This window comes from Mauremys reevesii, linkage group 3 (assembly GCF_016161935.1).
Source record: "Mauremys reevesii isolate NIE-2019 linkage group 3, ASM1616193v1, whole genome shotgun sequence".
NCBI lineage: Eukaryota > Metazoa > Chordata > Testudines > Geoemydidae > Mauremys > Mauremys reevesii.
In genome coordinates, this window is record NC_052625.1 from 69,918,348 (window position 1) to 69,940,680 (window position 22,333).

Genomic DNA, 22,333 nt, shown 5'->3' on the forward strand with positions numbered 1-22,333 from the left:
GGAGACTCCTTTCCCCAGCATCGAAGGACTGAAGGTACCCCACCCAAGGGGGATGAGGGTAAGAACCTGCAGGAGTTGAGAGGGCTGAGGCTCAGAGTAAGGAGCAAACCCAGACCCCTCTCCCCCTTCCCTCCTTTACCACCTTCCCGGGCCAGTAGCGGAGCCCTTGGTGCCCCAAGAGCAGGAGCAAGGGATGGCATCTTAGCCCCCCGCCAAGAAAAGCGCAGGACCCACCATACTAACATCGGCCTTCTTGTGACATTATGTAAATATTCCTTATGAGAAAAAATGCTTGGCTGACCGCTCAAAATTCCCTCAATGTAATTTTTCTGTTTAAATGCAGATATATCTGTATTTAGGGGAAGCAATAAACCTTATGACTTAGAACATAAAGTTTTGGTAGCTTACGTTTGTAATAGTGCTAGTTTCATTAGACAGGGATCATACCTATGTTGTTGCTGGTAGTTTCAATAGATTTGATGCAGCTTTCGTGGGGAAAAGGTAGGGATCACGCTGGCCAAGGAGACTAGAGTCACTTGTGTTCCATTGGGACTGTCACCCACATCCTCTCCTTCTACTGTAAAATATGGAAGGAAAAAGCACTTGCCTACGTCTACAACTGTGTTTCTGTAGAGGTTTAAGGGTAGACCCTCCCGTCACTGTAGTTAATCCACCTCCCCAAGAGGTGGTAGCTAGGTCAATGGAATTCTTGCATTGCTCTAGTGCTGTGTATTTAGGGGCTTAGGTCGGCTTAATTACGTTACTGAGGAGTGTGGATTTTTCACACCCCTGAGCAATGTAGTAGGGCCCACCTAACTTTTTTGTGCAGACCTGGCTGAAGAATACAGCCTATATTTGGGTCTGGATTTAGATGTGCTCCATGCACAAAAGTCAGGTAGCTTCTGATCTCTCTTCCAAGAGAACCTGGATGATCCCAAATCAGTTTCCCAAAAGCAGCAAGACCTTCTAGGTATTTTTAAGGTACTGAAGTGACCAGTCAGTCAGTATCCGCTTTGAAGGAACCTGGAGGAACGCTAGAAGCCTTTTGTATCAGTTACTCATGGTTGTCTCAGATCCATATGTTCTCATCATTTTCTGGGGGGAGCCACAGAATTTACTTAAGAAAAATTACTTCAACTGCCTCTCTTTAAGAAATGCTCTTAAGTTCAACATTATCATGAAGATACATTGCAGGAAATCCAATACTTCCTTGCAGAGAATGTCACTGAGCCCATGTTACTGCATCAAGGAGGAAAGGGTATTTATTCCAGGTTCTTCTTTGTCCCAAAAATACATGAGGGCTTAGGCCCATTCTGAGTCTCAGAGATCTAAATTATTATCTAGTGGGAAAAAAATGGTCTTTGGAAACCAGTAGGATTCTTCTAGAGCAGAGGTTCTCAATACAGAAGGGTCGCATCAGACGTGCATTTAATTTGCACTAATTCAATTATACATGCTTGGCTAAAAAATAAAAAAAAGGAGAGAAAAATAACAATTTAAATAGTGCAGGCTGAGCGGGGCGGGCAGCTGGTATTCCAGAGAGACTGGCAGCGGGCTGAGCGGCTCAGCCCGCTGAGGTTTTTGGGGTTCTGGCTGCCGGCTCCCTGACAGCCAGGGTCCCAATTGCCAGCCCACTCAGCCCGCTGCTGGCCCCGCTCAGCCCCACTAAAAAAAAAATCGGCTCCCATGCCACCTTTGGCACGCATGCCGTAGGTTGAGGACCCCTGTTCTAGTGTATACTGTGTATACAGTTCAGTCACATCTTACGGGGATTAGGTACTGTACTTTATGGTCATTTTCACTATATGCAATTTTCCTCTTATGCGCTGACCTTAGAACCTAACCCCCGCATAAGATGTAACTCCAGTGTATGTGGTCCGTGAAGCACTGGTGTGCTGTGGAAGATGCATGGTCACGTAGTCTGACTTCTAACCTTATTTATGGCTGTTGTATGGTGTTAAAAGACAGAGAAAATACTCTAAATACTTTCCTGTTTTTACATTCCTTGAGTTGTGTCCCTATGGGTGCTTCACTTCAGGTGATCAGAGATTTTCAGTAGCAGTGCCCGTTTGGTCTGTGCATGCTCCCTGCACATCCTTGTGCCCCATACCAAGGATATATAGGGCTACTACGGGCAAACCATGCTCTGTTTCTTCTCAAGTGCCTTCGCTTGAGACGGAGCATGTAGCATGACCACTTCTACCTTTCAGAGTTTAGCTTTAGAATCTTCTAGTTTTTAGTTTAGTGTAGTTATTTACTTCTCCTTTAATTTATCTGTATGCTTTTGCTTATTTTTGTGCTAGAGGCTTGTTTTATACTACTTTTCGCCTTAATGGAGGAGTTCCTTTTGGGGTTCATCCCCTTTCTTCTAGGGTATGCCAGGATCTCTGGGATTTAAGCACTGCCTCACCCGTCAGGAGTCTATCCCATCAGTGATGCACATTCCGAGTGTATTCACTGGTTGGGGGGGACACACATCCCTGAAATGTGTATTATCTGCTCAGCCTTTAAAAGCAGAGCTAGAAAAGATTGGGAGATTAGATAATAGAGCGCTCCTTCCTCCCAGCTTCAGATCCAGGACAAGAAATATGCCCCATACTTGGGTCTCTGAGCAAGCATAGTGCCCCATCAACCTCCGCATTGTATTCGCTTAGGCCTTCCTAGGAGAGATCAGTGGTGGATACTGGGAAGACTCATAAGAAGGGGAATGCTAGTTCTCATAAAGAGCCTATTTCAAAGCAACCCCAGTCTCCTCAGAAAAAGACCATGTTGGAGACTTTATGTCCCAGTCTGGGTACCACTGAGTCTCCAGGTTCCTTTGGTACCAGTACTGATTCTAGGACTTCAAGCTCTTACACAGGTGTGTTGTTGGGTGTTGATCATTGTAGCAGTGGAGATATGTCTATATACCAGAGACACTGGATTTGAGACTTATTAGAACAATCCATAGCTCACAAAGTACCCCGTCTTTCCTCGCACACGCACACTTTTTTTTCCCAGACCTGAAGAAGAGCTCTATGTAAGCTCAAAAGCTTGTCTCTCTCACCAACAGAAATTGGTCCAGGAAAGGATTTTAGCTCACCCACCTTGTGTGTGTCTCAAAAAAAGTATAAATCTCTGGGGGTTAGGGGGCTTGAAAAAAGAATAATTTTTTGCAAATGTTTCCTTTGCAAAAAAATTAATTTAATTGATTTATTTAATAAAGTCGTGGAGAATTCAGTTGTCCTCTGAAGAGTAGTTATGGTAAATTTGAAGTCTAAATTTAATTTTTAAAGTGTGGAATTGATTCAGTTTTGCTAGAAATGAAAGTTCCAACCTACATTTTAACTGGAATTGTTACTGACTGATCCATAACTTTGTAACATTTGTAGAGAGAGTGATAAAATTGTTGCTGTTCAGGACATGTTTAACTTTTTTTATTGTTAAATGTTGCCTGTTGCAGCCTTTCAATTTTTTTCCTTGGAAACATCCCTGGAGCTTTTTACTTCCCATGTCTGCGCTAGCCTCTTCCTTTCCCACCATTCAGTTTCCTTACCGTGGGAACACTAATCCAGGGGAGGGCAGAGGTTTTTTAACCACTGTGTCAGTGGGGATATTTTCCAGTAAAGACTAGTGTAGACAAGGCCCATGAGTGGGAATCTGTTGAGATGGGCATCTTTTTAGAAGAGGTAATTAAAGTATGGTAGCAAACACAGTTAGCACAGGGTGTGGCATATTTAATTGAGTCACTGAGCTACCTTGTACTGACTCTTTTCTTTGGCAGTTATTCAGCAAAGTCGGTATAGCATTCTTAATAATTCTGATGAAGTGATTTCTACTATACCATGGTTGATCACTATGAGAGAATTTTGTAATCTTACTTTTAGAGGGAGAAAACTAAAATATACTCCATAGTAATATCCTGGTTTTGTCCCCCTCAGGGTCATCTTTCTTTTCTAACCAGTATTTGAATGTGTGACACTCTGTTCCTGTATTGAATTCCAACTTCTTTGTAAACAAACAGCACTCTGTATATGGAATCCCCATCTCTGTTCTGTTTTCCCTTTTCTGTTAACAGAGCTTGGAACCTTTGGTCTCTGACGAGACTTTGTTTTTCTATGGCCTGGTCTACACTACAGGGTTAGGTCGAATTTAGCCGTGTTAGGTTGATTTTAAAATGAATGCGTCCATACAACCAACCCCGTTCCATGGACTTAAAGGGCTCTTAAAATCAACTCCTGTACTCCTCCCTGGCGAGGGGAATAGCGCTAAAATCGACTTTGCTGGGTCGAATATGGGGTAGCACAGATTGCTCCATTGTGACTGCTCTGGACAGCACTTTGAACTCCAATGCACTAGCCAGGTACACAGGAAAAGCCCTGGGATCTTTTGAATTTCATTTCCTGTTTGGTCAGAGTGACGAACTCAGCAGCACAGGTGACCATGCAGTCCCCCCAGAATCGTAGAATGTTTCACACTCCCCCTATTATCTCCGTACCCGAGGTTATAGCTGTTTAGAAGGTAAAAAAAAAAAAACCACAATCGAGATGACATGATTTCCGAGCTCATGCAGTCCTACTGCACTGATAGGGCACAGTGTAATGCATGGAGGCATTCAGTGGCAGAGGCCAGGAAGAATTAAGTGAGCATGAAGAGCAGAGGCAGGGGGTGATGCTGAGGCTAATGGGGGAGCAAACAGACATGATCAAGCATCTGTTGGAGCTGCAGGAAAGCCAACAAGAGCACAGACCCCTGCTACATCCACTATATAATCGCCTACCTTCCTCCCCATGTTCCATAGCCTCCTCACCCAGAAGCCCAAGAACATGGTGGGGAGGGAAGAGGGGGAGGCTCCAGGCACCCAGCTACTCCACTGCAGAGGATGGCCCAAGCAACAGAAGGCTGTCATTCAAACAGTTTGATTTTTAGTGTGGCTACAATAAGGAATGTGGCCTTGTCCTTCCCTCCTCCCCCACCCCACCCAGGCTACCTTGTCCGTTGTCTCATTTTTTTGGTAATTAATAAAGAAAGAATGCATGGTTTCAAAACAGTAGTTACTTTATTTCGAAGGGGGGAGGGTGGTTGGATTACAGGGAATTAAAATCAACAAAGGGGCGGGTTTTCATCAAGGAGAAACACACACAACTGTCACACCAAAGCCTGGCCAGTCATGAAACTGGTTTTCAAAGCCTCTCTGATGCGCAGCGCGCCTTGCTGTGCTCTTCTAATCGCCCTGGTGTCTGGCGCGAAACAATTGTCTGCCGTTGCTTTCACGGAGGGAGGGGCGACTGACAACATGTACCCAAAACCACCCGCGACAATCAGGCATTGGGAGCTTAACCCAGAATTCCAATGGGCGGTGGAGACTGCGGGAACTGTGGGATAGCTACCCACAGTGCACTGCTCCATAAGTCGATGCTAGCCATGGTAGTGAGGACGCACTCCGTCAACTTAATGCGCTTAGTGGGGACATATGCAACTGACTGTATAAAATCGATTTCTAAAATCGACTTCTATAAAATTGACCTAATTTCATCTGAATTTTGGAAATTTTCTTCAGCGGTTCTGTAGTAGATGTGCAGCCTGTGCATCTTTGGAATTGGAAATGGTGCTGCAGTGTTCTCTTCATGCAGGAGATCAACGATGTTTCCTCGGCTTTTGGTTTGAATGCTTTCAGTTTCATATCCTATCCTCAGCTCCGCTCCTGTTTCCTCAGATACAATCCAGGTCTGTAGTGCTGATGGAAATGCTAAGGAACAATGTGAAGCTATTCCCTCTAGTTCTCTCTACAGAGAGAGAGACAAAAACCCCTACGTTTTACCTTTTGAGGGTCCTACTCTATTTCGAGACAAGACCGATTTCATGCTGGGAAAGATAGTAACCATCACTCCTAAACTAACGACTTGCTTGAGTTGGGTCCCTATTTAGTAAAGCGCTTAAGCATATGCTTCATGAGCAGCGTAAATATTCTGAACTAAAGTGCCTTTTATTTCAGAATAGTATCCGCAGTGGGGGGCTATTCCAGAATTTCTATTCTGGTCAATTTCCCTGCCTATATAAGGCATAAAGGACACATGTATCACTGTCACAGCCAGCAGGCAGGGTGGATTTGATTTAAACCAAATTGATTTAAATTATGATTTTTATTGAGTATTACTCATTGCATTCACTGACACTCATTACTACTTTAAAGGTGAAATTGTAAAAGGAAAATCTGCCTATTTCAGCTATTTATTTTTTATCACAACTGCATCTAAAATGATAGTACCATAGAGTAACAACTATCTTTTTTGCTCAAACATGAGAATTCAAGAAAAGTCCAGAAGGAAGACAGGCAGTCCTTCAGAAAGAAGTATGAAATAAAAAAGTTTACCAGTCTGAAGATCCTACATGTTCAGACATGTTCCTTTCATCATCTTCAACACAGCTTCTTCCTGAGAAGGAACACTTCTCATTATGTTGTTTCATTCAGGCGACTAGGCCTTGCATTTCTTTGGTGCACTGTTTGCATTTGCACGCATGCCTGTCTTACCCACAGGTAGAGGAACTTCATTAAAATATTCCCAAACTGGGTCTCTTTTACGGATTGCTGCCATTATAGCTTTTTTTCTAGTGAGAGAATGGTATGGTAGATCGCAAATCAATGAAAGCTATACTCAGGAAGACCTGAAGACTTCTGGAATATGCTGCTCATACAGCTTCACTTTTATTTCTACTGCCTGTCCCTCCCTTCTCATATTTATCTCCAGACTTCTTCTCCTTGTCCAGATCTATTCTGCCCCCAACAATCTTCTATTCACTGACCTTTTTGAAAACTTGCACTTTTAGAAAGAGGTAAGGGATTGACTCTGTGTATGCGAATTTTCAGAGGGACAATAGGGTTGAGATCTTTATTTCTCACCTCTATATTTTATTTATTTATTTAAAAACATTTTTTCTGTTAACAAGCATGTTAGCGCTGGAGAAACAAATCCACAGTTTGAGAACTGCAAAACTAAGCATCTGTGATGGTATCTTCTAGACCAGTGGTTCCCAAACTGGGGTGCATGAACCCCTGTGGGTTCATGAAATGTTACAGAGGGTTCTTGGGAAAAAATTCCCTAATGGTGGACAGAGCTGTCCCTAGGAACTCCGGGCAGCATGGGGCCAGACGTCTGGAGCCCCTGGACTTTCAAGAGCGAAGCAGATCAAAGAAAGCATCTCTATCACACTGAGGAGATTTAAACTTCAAGACTCCTTATAAGGGAAAGGGAGGTGGCTATTTTTTGCTGTTTTTAAAATTAAATAGGCAGCTAGGATTGTTTTTAAAATTATTGTGAAGAAAAAGTTAAAGCTTTGTTGTAACGTGTTGTTTGCCTGGAGTGCTCAAGACCTGAATGCTTATGTAGGAAGAACTCTTTGAGTTGGTTTCTTAAATACCTTCCTGTTGTTTCACATCTGATACTCCTTGATGAAACATAGGAGCCTTGTCTTATTCAGAGTGATACAAGCTACGAAAGTGAGATCTTGGAAGAGTGTTGCCATTTTCATAATGTAATAAAAATAAAAATGATAATAATTAATAATAAATAGTGTGTAATAAACATGTCATAAAAACAGAATTTATATTTCCAAGATAATTTATACTCCATTAAAGGAGAAAATCCCTGGAAATATTCGTTTTTAGGAGGGGGTTCATGAGACTTGACATTTTAGTGAAAGGGGTTCACAGGTTGTTAAAGTTTGGGAACCACTGTTCTAGACTGAGCACTGAGTCCCATTGGGTAGATAGAAAGATTAACCTAAATAATCGACACAGAAGCCCCTCGAACCACATAAGATTGGGTCACTAATCCATGAACTATTGGAACTCATTTACAAAACTTTTCTTAAACATTACATGAATATATTGTCTCATACTATAGAATTAGAATTTATAATCTCTATTCCATGATGAGGTATCTTTGAGCTATAATGTATCTTAATTAAAACTATCTTTATATAGGTTTTTTCCTCAAAAAGCATTTTATCAAAAAAATCCAATTTAAATAAAAAAAACTCAGATTTAAATTAAAAAAAAATCTGAGTATTTGCCACAATTTACTGATGTAAGAGTGGGGGGAGCATTTCTTTAGAAAAAAATGAAGAATAATTTGTTCTGCTCATGGCTAGAAAAAACTACCTGTCACAATCAGGGCCCAGATTGCTCACCTCAATTGCACTGGTGTAAATCTGGTAACTGCATTTAAATCAGTGGGGGAACACCCATGTAATAGCGATCAAAATCTGGCTTCACTTGAAGCTTAGTTTAAGTATTATTTGCTAATAACCCATCATCTTTTATTTTTTCACTTATAAGATTCAGCTTACAAATCCGTCCGTTCATATCGTTACTAGGACCAAAGTTTCCAAGAGCAGCCACTGATTGTGAGTGCTTTTGAGATGTGCTTTTCAGAGCTACTATGTACTACCTTCAGCTCCCATTAACTTTTGTTGAAGTTGTGGATGCCCAGCACTTCTGAAAATCATCTCAAGTTGGGCACAAAAAGGTGGAGACACCCAGAATCATTGTTGGTTTTTAAAAATTTTGTTTTGGATACGTTATAAGCTGAGAAAAGTGAGCAAACTTGAAAAATGACTGTTGGACCTGCAAAAATAATTGGATTATTTGCATAAACTATTAACTGTTAGGACATTTTTACTTCTACGTGTATTCTACTCTTGTCCTACTTTTCTTAGAAACAAAGTAGATCTTATGAAATTGACAATAAATATAATCGAATACAATATTATTGGACATTATAATATGAAATACTATATATAAAATAAGAACCTCATCTTGCAAACTCTTACTTATATGAGTAGCCCCATTGACTGACTACTAAACCAGGAGTTTAAAATGAATTTTGTTATGTTAGATATTCCCCATTGCATTGCACCTGGGCACTGCAGATGTCATTTAATATGTGTTTGGTAAACCAATATATACTACATACATGGTGATATTGTGGTATCCACATGATAAATTACAGAGCTGTGTGGTACTCTTTTCTCTAATTCATATCCAGCTGGACTCCTTCAACGCCTGCAGATTTCTAAACAGCTTAATGCAACTGTCATTTAGAATGAACCAAAACACAAAATACCAGGTGACAGCAGTATTTCCTTATTCACTCAAACTGGGGGTTTTTCCTCCTGTACGTTATCCTGGCCTGAGAACCAGTATTGGCAGTACTCATTTTGAAATCAAGGATTCAAAAAATAGTTCCAGTGCAATTTTTAAAATTCTGTAAACCATTGCTAAATTAGACGTTTCGGTAAAATGTGGAGAATGCGTGATGATGTATCGTGGAATGCAGCTTTTATTTATATTCGTTTGGAACGATGAGCTAAACTCTAAATGTTCCATGGTCATAACTTGTGTATCAAAATCGGCTGCTTTGATGCTGATAAATACAGTGACCATTTAGTGAGGACAGCTGCTAAATTGTCAGAGTTCAGTATATTTCAGTGGCTTATTGCTGTGACATGAATCTTGTACCTCACTGTACTTTCTATACTACATTAATGAAATGAATTTTTTTTATCTGCAAAATGTGTTCTGCTGTTCATAATTAAGGCTACGATTTAGTCACGAGTATTTTTAGTAAAAGTCATGGACAGGTCACGGGCAGTAAACAAAAATTCATGGCCCATGACCTGTCCATGACTTGTACTATATACCCAGGGCCGGCTCAAGGCACCAGCTCGACAAGCAGGTGCTTGGGGCGGCCAAGGGGAAAGGGCGGCAAGTCGGGCTCTTCGGTGGCAATTCAGCAGTGGGTCTCTCGGTCCCTCTCAGAGGGAAGGACCTGCCACTGAATTGCCACCAAAGAAGAAAGTAGCGCGGTGGAGCTGCTGCCGATTGCAATTGCAGTCCCGTGTCGTCCTCCCCCCGCCGCTTGGGGCGGCAAAAACCCTGGAGCCAGCCCTGTATATACCCCTGACTAAATCTTAGCGTGGGGGGAATGGGGTGTGGGGGCAGTGGCACCAACTGCCTGGGGCCACCTGAGCAGCAGCTGGTGCGGTTGCCCCTGAGGCCGCTCCAGCAGTGCCGATGGGGCTTGCTGCAGGGTCGCCCGAGCGGCTGGCTCCGGAGCCACTGCAGAATTTATGGAGATCACAGAAAGTCACGGAATCCGTGACAGACATGGAGCCCTATTCATAATCACAGTTGCAGTTGGCATATCTCATTCCATTTTGGGTATGCAGTTAAGCTGATTCTACTTTACATAGCTGTACAATAATTAAAATGTACAAAAAACTGGAGAGCTCAGGAGATTATCTTGTCTTTCAAATTGTTGTTCTCCAGTTCATATCCTTCCTAGGTCAGTAGTGAACGAAAGTTTATTACACCACTGAATAGCTTTATGTGAAACAGGCTGGTCACAGTCCAGTTAGTGAACAAGTGTTCACATCACAGTTGGTACCCTTGCTGACTTTTAGCAAGAAAGGGAATAACTGGATGAGTTGGGATGCTAAGGGCCAGAGCATGCCTTCCTGAAAATCCCTTGGAAAGCAAGAAAATTGCAGCATTTCTGGAAGAATGGGCCATTCTTTGTTTTGAGGGAAGTATAAGTAGCATTGTCATCTCCCCAGCTCTGCAGCAGACACTTCACCATGTTTAGGGCTTTGTTGTTGTGGGGGATGGGTGGACTTGACTGGGTGTGAGAGGATGGCCACTCTTGGGGTGACGATTTCTCCTCTTTCCATCCAACTTCCCCTAAAACTCAAAACAAAAAAAAGCACCTCAGGAGAATTTCCCCATGAATATTGTGCATGTACTCCCCCGCCCCCATTAACTTATTTCCACTCCCATGACAAGCATACTGTCCTGTTCTGAACTCCAGGGGAATTTCCTTGACCCATCAGTAGCTGGACCTCATTAACCCGTTGGCAACTTTAAGGACTAAGCATTTCCCAGACAGGAGAATGTAGGACAGGACCTATCACTGTTTGGCAAGAGGCAGCTGGGGAATAGCTGAGGAAGATAGAAGCTGTAAGGTAGATTTGTTGTAAGCTATTTTACGTGTATTTGATGTGTTATATGCTGACAAGGAAAGATCAGCCTTTGCCTGGAACACTGGTGGGATTTTATTGGTGCCTGTATAAACATAAATTTTAGAATATGTAATTAGGTTTTATTTTCACACGTGGATTTTAGCCTGCCTAGTATTTGGTGCTACTGCTCTTCAGAAGCCCATAGGAGTAAAATTTCTCAGGAAGTAGTGTTGCCAGGGGAACAGGCAGAGGCAGTAGTGGGAAGGCAATAGATCTTTATGTGGCTGTCTCAAGATTTGAAGGATAGTCCCATGGATGTCAGATCATTCACGGCTTTGGAAGGTCATACTCCCGTCCCTTCTTTTTATAAGGGATAGGGGCAAGGCAAACCCACAATTAGAAAATACTGTTCATATACTGAGATTCCCATGATTCAGAATTGAGGTTTTTCCTTCTCAAACACATCATGTAGTTGTGATGTCCATTAATTAAAAGGCTCAGACATTTTAACTAGGTAGGCAGTAATCATTGCTATTGACTCTTTTTCAGGGTATGAGCATTATAGAGCAGCTAGATCCTGTATCTTTTAGCAATTACTTGAAGAAATACCATAATACAATATGTGGAAGACATCCCATTGGGGTATTATTAAATGTAAGTACCACTCTTTGTGAAAATGTTGACTTATTGCAAATTCGTTTACATTTCTCTCACCAATAAATTGCTATGAGGCCTATTACCTCTGAGACTGGAAGTCTGAATCCAGTTTGTTTTCCCAAGTTTTCAAACTGTAATTTTCTAGGCTGGGACACAGGCTAACTTACCTTTTACTAGTGCTGGGATTTTTCAAAAGTGCCTAAGGGAGATAAACAAACATCCAGTTCCATTGAATTTCAATGTGAAATGGGCACCTAACTCTCCTAGACTCCTTTGAAATTCCCATCCCTAGTGAAATGTACAATATTAATTCCTGAATCAATAGTGGTAGCACATATATTTTAAAGAAAGTATGTTTGCCTGTATATTATTTATCTGGTGATTGTGAACATATTGTGGCTTCTGACAATATTTCAAAGGGGAGTTGCTCGCAGCATTACTGAACTAGCTCCCAAATTAATAGCCATTATGAGCCAGATTCTCTGTTATATTCTGGCTACTGTGTGCTCCTCTGGTGATACAAAGCAGCTGTAAACCTGGCTAATTAGCTGATCACAGTGGGTTTGTGGCTGCTTCACAGCATTGCTGGATTGGTGCAAACCAGCTAGACAGTACTGGTGAGTTTAGTCCTGTATTTTTAAATGTAATTTAAAACACAAATGGGAGGGACATTATTCTTTTTTTATTTTAACTGGGGGGATGTTATTCATTGTGAGGTTGATCTTTGTGGAGAACACATTGAGGAATCTCTACAGGAGGGAGCCTCTGAAAAGATCTGTATTTGCAGTGTCTATATTGGGAAGAGTATTAAAAAAAAAAAAAGTTAAATGTTGTAGCTCTGACCATGTTACCAAAATCACAGGAGTCTTTTTGTTAAAAATAATTCTACAATTTAGCAATAAATGTAGGCCCCTACATTTTGTTGTCTCTCTTGCTTCGCATTTTCCTTCTCTTAAAGGTCCACCTGCCTCAAAGACTACAAGCACCAGTATTCAGTTTGCCTCTTGTAAAAATTTCCTACAGCACAAAAGATTAGGTGGGGGAGGGGTCTCTCTGCATGAATAATAGGGAGTCACATAGATGGGGTCTCTCCAGAAGGTGCCCATGGAGTATTTGGGGGTTTTGAGGAGAGGAAGGAGCTGCAGGAATGCACTAAGTCCAATTGAAGGAGGGGGCTGGGGACTAAAGTAGCAGAGCCTGGTGGCATAAATCATCTTGTGAATAACTTGTCCTTAACCTGTTTGGGTTCTTTTGTTTTTTTATTTTCATATAGGCTATAACAGAGCTCCAGAAGAATGGAATGAATATGAGCTTTTCATTTTTGAATTATGCCCAGTCAAGCCAGTGTCGAAACTGGCAAGACAGCTCAGTGAGTTATGCTGCTGGAGCACTAATGGTCCACTGAACCTCCGAACACTCAGGGATGCCACCTGCACACATACTTTGTACGGAGTCCCAGCCTAGCCCTTACAAAGATACAGTTCCTGGTCTTCGGGTATACTGAAACCTCAAACTAATAGAACTCTCTTCTTTTCTAGTAGGTGTAGTCCTTGCTTAGTTTCAACTCATTTAAAAATGCTTTCTTGTTAAACCAATGGAAAGAAGGCTTGTGTCAAAACGTTGTGATTAAAAAAAAAAAGATAATGTCTGTAAAGGCCTGGTGGTAGACAGTCCTTTCAAATATAACATGTAAAGCATTTACCATATCCTAAATTTGCACTCTTTGCAGACCTGTGCACATGTACTCAGCTTTCAGAATAGTTGCCAGTTGTAAACAGAAAAAAGGGTGGGAGCTTTTTAATGAAAAAAAAAAGCATTTATAAATGATCCTGTATTAGATTATAATAAAACTCCAGTATAGTCCATTACTAGCTGTGTTGTACAACAGATATCTTCTATTTTAGTTGCTAATAAAGGGCTACACAAACCAAAATAGTCTGATTTAAACTTATTGCTTTGTGTTCTGTATGTGAACTGCTTCTCATTAACATCATTCTCCTCCAGATTCTCATGCCTGATGAAAAACTCAACCATTCTGTAAAATACTTTAGAATGTATTTTATATTCCACATTTATGTCATGACTTCTTCATTTACAGAATTTTTTTATCTCAGAGCTGTAGTATGAGTTCAGCTTTGCAAATTAATTTTTAAAATCTTTTTTATATTTTAGTGTTTGCATTTATTTCACAGAACTACATATAAAAATTATCTTTTGGTATGTGATACAAATCTGTGTCAAAATAATGATTTTGGTGACTTTTTTAATGTCAAAACTTGATTATTCAATTATTATGGATACAGTACTTTAATTGTAATAATAAAAATTGAAAACAGAAGTCTGCTAATTAGGTAATTCTGAAAACATATTCAGCGTTCAGAGGTCATTCGGGCCAGACAGTGCTACGTTCATGCAACTGTTCCTTAAGGATTTGATTGAAAAAATAAATTTCTCACGTTTGAATTCTTTAATAAGAAATCATCTTAAAAAAATTCTGTTTCTTCCAACCTCTTGAAACATCACTACATCTTATGGGTTTCTTGAGCACTTCTCCAACCAAAATAATGGTAATTGTTTGTTCAATTAATACCATTTTTGGAAGTCTTCATTTTGTTTAATAAGTAGTGCAAATTGCGATGGCAGTAGTTATTGTTTAAGTAAATGGAGTTAACATTCCCTGACATTTGGTCTACTATCAGGCGACCTTTGTATGTCTCATACTTGTCGCTTTTTTGGGTGGGGGAGAACATCCTTGTATGTAGACACTACTTGCAGAAATAATTCCACATCTAATTTTCCCTTAATTGGATGGTCACCACTTCAGTGATATCAGGTGAATGCTCCATTTATAAAATGAACTACTTTGCAGATATTTTTATGCCATCATAAGCATCAGTCTTCACTCTTTGCATGGCTTCTCTATATTAGTTGCCTTGCTGCTCTGACTTGTTCCTGGAAACTCTCAGCAGCAGATAGAAAATAATCTTTCAGGCTTTATCAAAGAAAATCTCACATATATGTACAAATATATCTGAATTTGTATACTCTTCTATAAAGTTTCAAAGGTTTCTGATGACTGTGCCTTATTTAGCATTTGATCATTGAAATTAGCATTATTTTGCTTCTCTTCCACGTTTTAGTGACTTCAAGGATTATTTAGAACTCGAATTTCTGTTGGTCGTAATGCCAAATACTTATGTCATTTCTGAAACATGCAGGTATTTGGAATCATTAAATATTTTTACCCTAAGGTAAATGTAGTAATAGCCTTTAAATAAAAATATTTTTAAGTCACCTCATAGTTCTGTAAGAAGATATTTTTGTTTTTTGTTGTTTCTTAAAGGAAAGTTCCAAGGAAATCTATAGCCATTTTGCTCAGCACAATGTTCTGAAATATCTCTTGGTGAAAGCACTTCTCACCACATGTAAACTATGTAATGTATTTCACAATAAAGTTTCTAATTAAAATTGAAATTTCTGAGCCTACTAATCACGCTGATAATTTTGCTGAAAAACTCCCAAACTGGCCTCCTGTACTGTTGCAATCATAGAGACTTAATCAGAAGGACTTGTGGTAGAACTGCCTGTCTTGTGAGAACAGGACACCTCTAGTGTCAGATATACATGCACTTTTTTTTTTAATACAGTTGCCTTGATATTGGCTTAATTTGAAGAATTTCTAGGTGCCTTGGTTTAAATATGTCAAAAAAGAAAAGGAATTAAGAAGCCAAATATAAGAATTTTTAAAGGACCAGTCTTTAAAGGACCTTCACTGAAGACCAGAACAACATTGTTCCAGCTTCACTGAGGACCTATTACATGCTCTATTACATTGGTGCTTCTGGCAACTCTGGGTGTCTTCTGTTGGTACTGGTGGTATGTGTAGTTTCCCGATACTTTGGTACTTTCTCTTGATGGTTTGGTGTGGTTTTTCCATAGTTCATTTCTTTTGTTTTCAGGATGTAATTCTCTTCCTCCATCCCCTCCAGGAAATGAAGAGAAGCCTTAGTTTCTTACATGAAAGGCCACCTTATTAGTGATGGCAACTTCAGCTGCAACGTGTAACTGAGCTTTAGAATATAGTATAGTGCGTCTGAGGGATATTTTAATGTTGGACATATGTAAGATAGCCAGATGGTCCTACATACACTTACAAAGCTTGGATTCAGTCTCTAGGGAGGATCTGGCTTTATTCTTTCAGTAATGAAGAACCTGTTACCCAAATTGCCCAGATCCCTAGAGCTTTTGTTTCTTTCGGATTGTCCCTTATTTAAGTCTGTCTAATTCTGAAAGTTGTTTTTTTGAGCACACTTCCAACCAGGCTTTCTGTTCATGCCTTGGGTCTTTGGGGGGTATTTTATCCCTACTGTTACCTAACAATTTTAAATGTTCTTGTTTCTTCCATTCTGAATACTAGTCTAATTGTACACTCCTTGTTGCAGTGTTATTATTTTGGGATATCTCTCACGCTGCTTGTTCTCCAAGAGTGAAAATCCTGTAAAAGGATGACTTTAGAGTCAGAAAAATGACTTACCTGTAATTCTGATGGGATAGTTTTTAAGGATTCATTTTTACATTAGTTATTCTTTTTAGCTGGTTGTGCTTGCTTCCTCTCTTCTTCAGGAACTAACAAGAAGATTTTGGTAGCATGTAATGGGCAATATGAGGGGAGGGGAATGCACAAAGACTGCTACTATTGCTGCTTCAGAAAGTCAAAAACCTTAGAGGAGTTCTGCCTTGTCTTGTGCTAGGAGCACAAACCCCGTGAATGAGAATCCTTTGTCATATGTTCAAAGAAATAAAATGAAAGGTAAGTAAATTTATCTTCTTGGTCTTCAGTCCAGTCTGTTGACCATTCTTACAGGATTCTAAAGTGAGATCAGAAACTGACGATAAAGCACTCTGTTTTAGCCAACGTGTATGATACACAAGGGATGCTCTTTCCAGTCATGCAGTTCCGATTCATGTTAATAATTATGTATTCACCAAGAAGAAAATATGCATCATGAAAAGTTTTGGAAGGTTTCAGGAAATGGAAGTACCTGATCTACAGTTTAAATGTTTTACCCTAATTTAGGGGTCCTTGCATTCAAGCTAATTCAAAAGGAACTGTTTACTGTGCCCAGTGAAGTTAATGGCAAAATTTATATTGACTTCAGTGATGCAGAATCTGGCCCTTTGTATTGTGCTTTTTGTGTCTTTCTGGCAATGATTTAGTTCAGTGAGGTTTCAATGATGTGGGATCAATTACTTTGGCATAAACAATATTTTCTAAAAACAACTTCATGATTCAGAATTTCTGATGTAAAATTATGTTTAAAATTGAGAAAAAAGTTTTTGTGATGAGACTTTTGAGAGATCTGAGCCGAGATGCCATTCAGAGAAGCTACCTAGCAGTGGGATATGGAGCCACTGAAAATGAGAACAAAACAGTTATAGTTATGTATATGGAGATATACCTATCTCATAGAGCTGGAAGGGACCTTGAAAGGTCATTGCGACCAGTCCCCTGCCTTCACAGCAGGACCAAGTACCGTCCCTGACAGATTTTTGCCCCAGATCCCTAAATGGCCCCCTCAAGGATTGAACTCACAACCCTAGGTTTAGCAGGCCAATAGTTCTTGTGACAGTAATACCATAGGGTCAGGCATGATCCATGATGTCTTTTTTCATGATTTTTTAAATGCTTGTGTATATAGTTATTACATACATGAGCTCCCTAGGTTCAAAAGCAAAGTGCTGATGTGGTCAACTTTAGAGGTCCAGAAGAATTCAGCAGTAGTTGCTTGTGCCATTCAGTGACTATTACTGTAGACATGCTCATCTCTTGCTAATAGAAGTAGTAGTGTTCTTCTCTAGCATGGTTTTACATTTAGAGGTCAAAGCACATCATTCTTTTAAAATATCTGCTCAGGCTAGTTACTGGAGAGAGAATGGCCTACGGGTTTTTAATCTTTTGTTACAGTATTTTAGAATAATGTTGAGTGCTACTTATATTTCCCATATATAAAGCAAGTATGATGGCTAAATCTTGCCTTAATTATTTTGTAGGGGGTGATGAGTGTGAGTAAGCTCTGACAGCCATCTTGTTGCAAGTCTGGCTGGTTTGGGTCAGATGGGGTTGACATGCGTGGTAAAGAGCAGCAGTGTACATTGCTTCAAGTTCTGATCCTGCTTCCACTGAAATCCATGGGAAATGTGGTCAGGCCCTTAAAAAAAGGAGCAGTCTATGCCCCTAGCTAGTTCTTGCATGTTGCAGCATATGTGCTGATGATCTGATAACACCTTCTGGCTGACAACTCATGGCCCTTTAGGAGTGTACTCCACCAGTTGATGCAGTAGCCAGTCCAGTCTCCTAGCTGCAAACCACTTTCTTAGGCAAGAAGCGTGTAGCCAACTCTGCTGGCACAGAATGAGATGGAGTGGGGACTGCCTAACTCCTTCACTGCTCCAACCCAACTCACCAATGTACCATGGAGCAGGTTGTGGTCCATGACAATTTGGCTCCTATATTACACATTCCTGTGCCTTGAATATTTGATTGTATAAACCTCTTGCACAGGGATACTTTCAGAAACCCCTGAAAACATAAAGAGAAAAGAATTAGTGTTTAAAACCCCCCAACATTGTTATAAAATGTTTGAATATTCAGCTGGTAAGCACTTGCCTTGGTGAATCAGTATTAAAGCAGCATGAAATTTGCTTATATTCTTTTGCGATTAACTAAAATGTAGCAGTACCAGTGTCACAAGCAGGGCCGGCTCCAGCTTTTCTGCCACCCCAAGCAGCGCAAAAAAAAGGGGGGGCCGAAGGGGGGAGAGGTGGCACTTGGGCAGCTTAACCGCACCGCTTCTGTGGCAGTTCGGCAGCGGGTCCTCCCTCTCTTCCTCTTTGAGCTGCCGCTGGAGAGGAAGAGATGGAATGATGGACCCGCCACTGAATTTCTGCCAAAGACCTGGACGTGCCGCCCGATACCGGACAGCGTGCCGCCCCTTTGAATTGTCCGCCCCAAGCACCTGCTTGCTAAGCTGGTGCCTGGAGCCAGCCCTGGTCACAAGTGAGATCATGTTTCAGCAAAGATGTCTGCTGTGAACAGTTGGCTTGGAAAGGCCAATTGTAATTACTATTTTCAAAGAGAATTCTTATTTTACATAATGTGAGAAATGTTTTCTCAGCCTGACTTCCAGATCACAGCACTAAGAACTAAATGAGTGCTGCTTTCTTTCCACTGGGTCTGAACTAAAATGACTGTTCTAGTCAGTGTGAGTAATTTAGCTCCTGGCACATGAACAACACTTCATCCATCAGCAAATGTTTGGGAGGGGAGTGTTCTCTACATACATCCAATTACCTCTAATATTTATTGTAGATAGAAAGTCCTATGCAACCACTGGAATATAGCTCTTCAGCTCAAAAGATATCTGCCCCAGGACACTCTGTTCCTGCTGCCATGAAAACCTAAAGAAATCATACAGTAGCTACAGAAAACTGAAAGTGACTAAGAAAAGAAAGATCAGCAACAGAAATATAATGATAGATTGATACCAATACCACACTTCCATATATATTTGAAGTCTGATCCACTTAATTGAAGTCAATGGGAAGGTTCCTACTGACTTCAGTGGGGACTGAATCAGGCCCTTTCTCCCCTCTCTTTGCATTGGGAATCCTGAGGATACCTCCTTTCCTCTTTATTTTTCTCATCAATCTCAAAAGCCCTGCATTATAGTTACCATCCCTCCCTTAAGGAGGGTTGGACTTGGCTGGTTCTGGTGGCCATCAATACTACAGCTTCATCAGTGTTCCTTCCGTCAGCCAGAATTGCTCCCCAGAGAACATTGTGCAGCATTTCCCCCACAGGGGCCCTAGTGCACAGCTTATGCAGCACTCTTGACTCACAAAGACAGGCCAAGTCTGTTTAGTGCCTGGAGCTGAAGTTTTCCCAGACTAGAAAGACAATGATCTTTTAAAAGAAATGATCGAATACACTGAGGGGACACACAGAGTGTACACAAAATACTTTAGAGTGCAGGTGGAGTAGAAATGTTTTACACTTGGAAAAAATTGATAATATAAAACAGAACAGACAATAGGTTCAAACCATAAACTCCTGCTTTTAAATGTGATTTAGGGTGTATCTCTGATTGTTGTCTATATAGGCATTATATTTAAGTTTGGAGAGAGCATATGTAGACAATATTTACATTCTGTCCTTTTGCCCAAAGGTATAATTTCCTGGCATCTCTATTCCCAGTAACAGGTTTATTGAAACTACTGATGGTAAGTTTCCCCCCCACCCCAATGATATATAATAGTCACTGCTGCAATATTATTGACTAGAAAGTGTGTGCTTCCTTATCATAAGGACAATGGTATCCGTTCACATTGTTCTGGCTACATTGCATTTCCAGTTGTCAGCACTCCTCCCAAATGTGGGAAATCTACCTCTGCAACTAATAGCTTCCAGAGTCAGCAGCAATTCCTTTTGCAGTGATCAGCAATAACATTAGTCAAGACAGGGGCGGCTCTAGGAATTGCGCCGCCCCAAGCAGGGCGGCATGCCGCGTGGGGCGCTCTGCCGGTCGCTGGTCCCGCGGCTCCGGTGGACCTCCCGGAGGCACGCCTGCGGATGCTCCACCGGAGCCGCGGGACCAGCGGATCCTCCGCAGGCACGCCTGCGGGAGGTCCACCGGAGCTGCCTGCCGCCCTCCCGCGGCGTGCCGCCCCAAGCACGCGCTTGGCGCGCTGGGGTCTGGAGCCGGCCCTGAGTCAAGATATTGTAACCCAGACAATAGGCAATGTGATTACTCACTCATGTGTTACAGTGAAATTGTTCACTTAATGCATCAAAGTAAAAACACTTGGAGTGAATTGCAAAATGAAATCAAAGTTGTTTGTGCCTTTTAGTGCTCCTTTATGATACATTAAAATGTCCTCATAACTTTTTTCTTTTCAGAAAAAATCTTTGCTTTTTGGTTTTCATAACTATTTTGTATTTCTGAAATGGCAGGTCCTCATTTTTCAGATTCCCCTTCCCCATAGCCGGGGAGGGAGAATGGGGCGGGGGGGGGGGGGGAGACACCTGCAGTTCAGCTCAGGCATGTATGATATTAGTGTTCAGGTTCTCCAAAGACATTCTCCAAACAAAGACCCTGATTCATTAAGCCACTTAAGTCCCACTGACTTCAATGTGTCTTAAAAGTCTGTGCCTCAACACTTTGTTGCATCTGATTCAGAGAGGGACCTTTATTCCTATTATTTCAAAAGTAAAGTAAATAAAAAAGCAAAGATTCTTTTAAAAGGTTTAAAAATAACTTCGAAATAATACATCAGAAAGAAGCAGTAATGGGGGGGGAGGGGTAATCATATTCTTTTAGCCTTGCAGTTCACCATTAAAAAATAAAACTGGTGTCTTTTTCTCTGTACAAGATTGCTTAGTTAAAGCCATCATACAATTATGAATATTTACTTTACTTCATCATTTGATTTTTACTGGTTTAGTTAAAATGGAACAGTGACTCAACCTTCATTTAAAAATGCTTTTTTTAGAAAAGGAAAAAGTAGAAAAAATAAAAGCATTTTCAGATGTTTGTAATCCCTGTGTGTAAAATACACATTTTTTCACTTTGTCACAAAATGATCAATAAAAATATATTGTTCTTTAGTACAGCATTAATGCACTTGCTTTATATGTACAATTAGATCTTGGTAGTAGAAAAACACAGTAACTGCTAGGGGCCTAAACCTGCACTCCTTAATCAAGCAAAAATCTAATTAATTTTAATAGGCATTGCCTGAGGAATGCCTCGAGATTTGTCTGGCATTAGGATCTTCCATCTGGGTTCTGTGTCTTTGCATCATCCCCCGTAGCCAATAGTAAATAAATATTTTTATATTGTTCAATAACTGACAGTCATTTTCAATTGTCTTCAATTGTCAGCTCCATCTATCTTCCTGCCAAATAGGGTGACCAGATGTTCCGATTTTATAGGGACAGTCCTGATTTTGGGGTCTTTTTCTTATATAGGCTCCTATTATTCCCCACCCCGTCCCGATTTTTCACATTTGCTGTCCGGTCACCCTACTGCCAAATAATAATTGTGAAACAAATCAGTTGTGTTTGTGCATTGCCATATTTCTAGGTTGGTCACACTTTCATTGTTGTTTTGTTGATACTGGTGGGAAATGCACAAATAAATTCACAATATTAAGAAATGTTAATTTATGCCAAAACATGGGGAAAAACACACCCAAAAGTCAGAAAATATTTGGTGTTGTCTAGTTCAAAAAACAATTTCTTAAAGGACTGCTTTTTTCATACTGCATAAAGCAAGAGTGGGGAAAAGCCCTCTGGGAATAATTTTCTCTCATCACAATGCTGCAAGCTGATGCATGTGGTGGCCCCTTGTGTCCATGTGGAGCACAGTTAATTGGGGAATCTACCATGTAAATCAGCTTGCAGAATAAGGGCCATAAACCATTGCTCTGCACAATGGGAAAACAGCTTTTAACATAGAAGTAAGCAGGCAATGCTTTAAAAAAACGTCACCAAGATCTCAACCCTACAAACACTCTTTTAGTACATTGCCTGGGGAAATGTGCTGCTTCTGTTGCCATCTCATGCTGAGGAATAACAGACAGCTGTAGCCATGTTTAATAATTGTTTAATGCAGGATGG

The 22,333-nt window shown here is 40.7% G+C and overlaps 1 protein-coding gene across 4 annotated transcripts in view; it reads left to right on the top strand.

The window, feature by feature from the left end:
- Positions 1-15,082, top strand: part of MEMO1 (mediator of cell motility 1) — a 55,585-nt gene extending 40,503 nt beyond the window's left edge. For 2 of the 4 annotated variants that reach the window (XM_039530188.1, XM_039530189.1), the window contains exons 9-10: positions 11,548-11,652; positions 12,929-15,081. In XM_039530188.1, coding sequence (XP_039386122.1) covers positions 11,548-11,652; positions 12,929-13,060 — 237 coding nt within the window. In that variant the 3' untranslated portion in view covers positions 13,061-15,081. Of the gene's footprint in view, positions 1-11,547; positions 11,653-12,928 lie in introns of all 4 variants that reach the window. The other 2 variants (XM_039530192.1, XM_039530190.1) reach the window with 2 other exon arrangements.
- Positions 15,083-22,333: the final 7,251 nt, after the last annotated feature.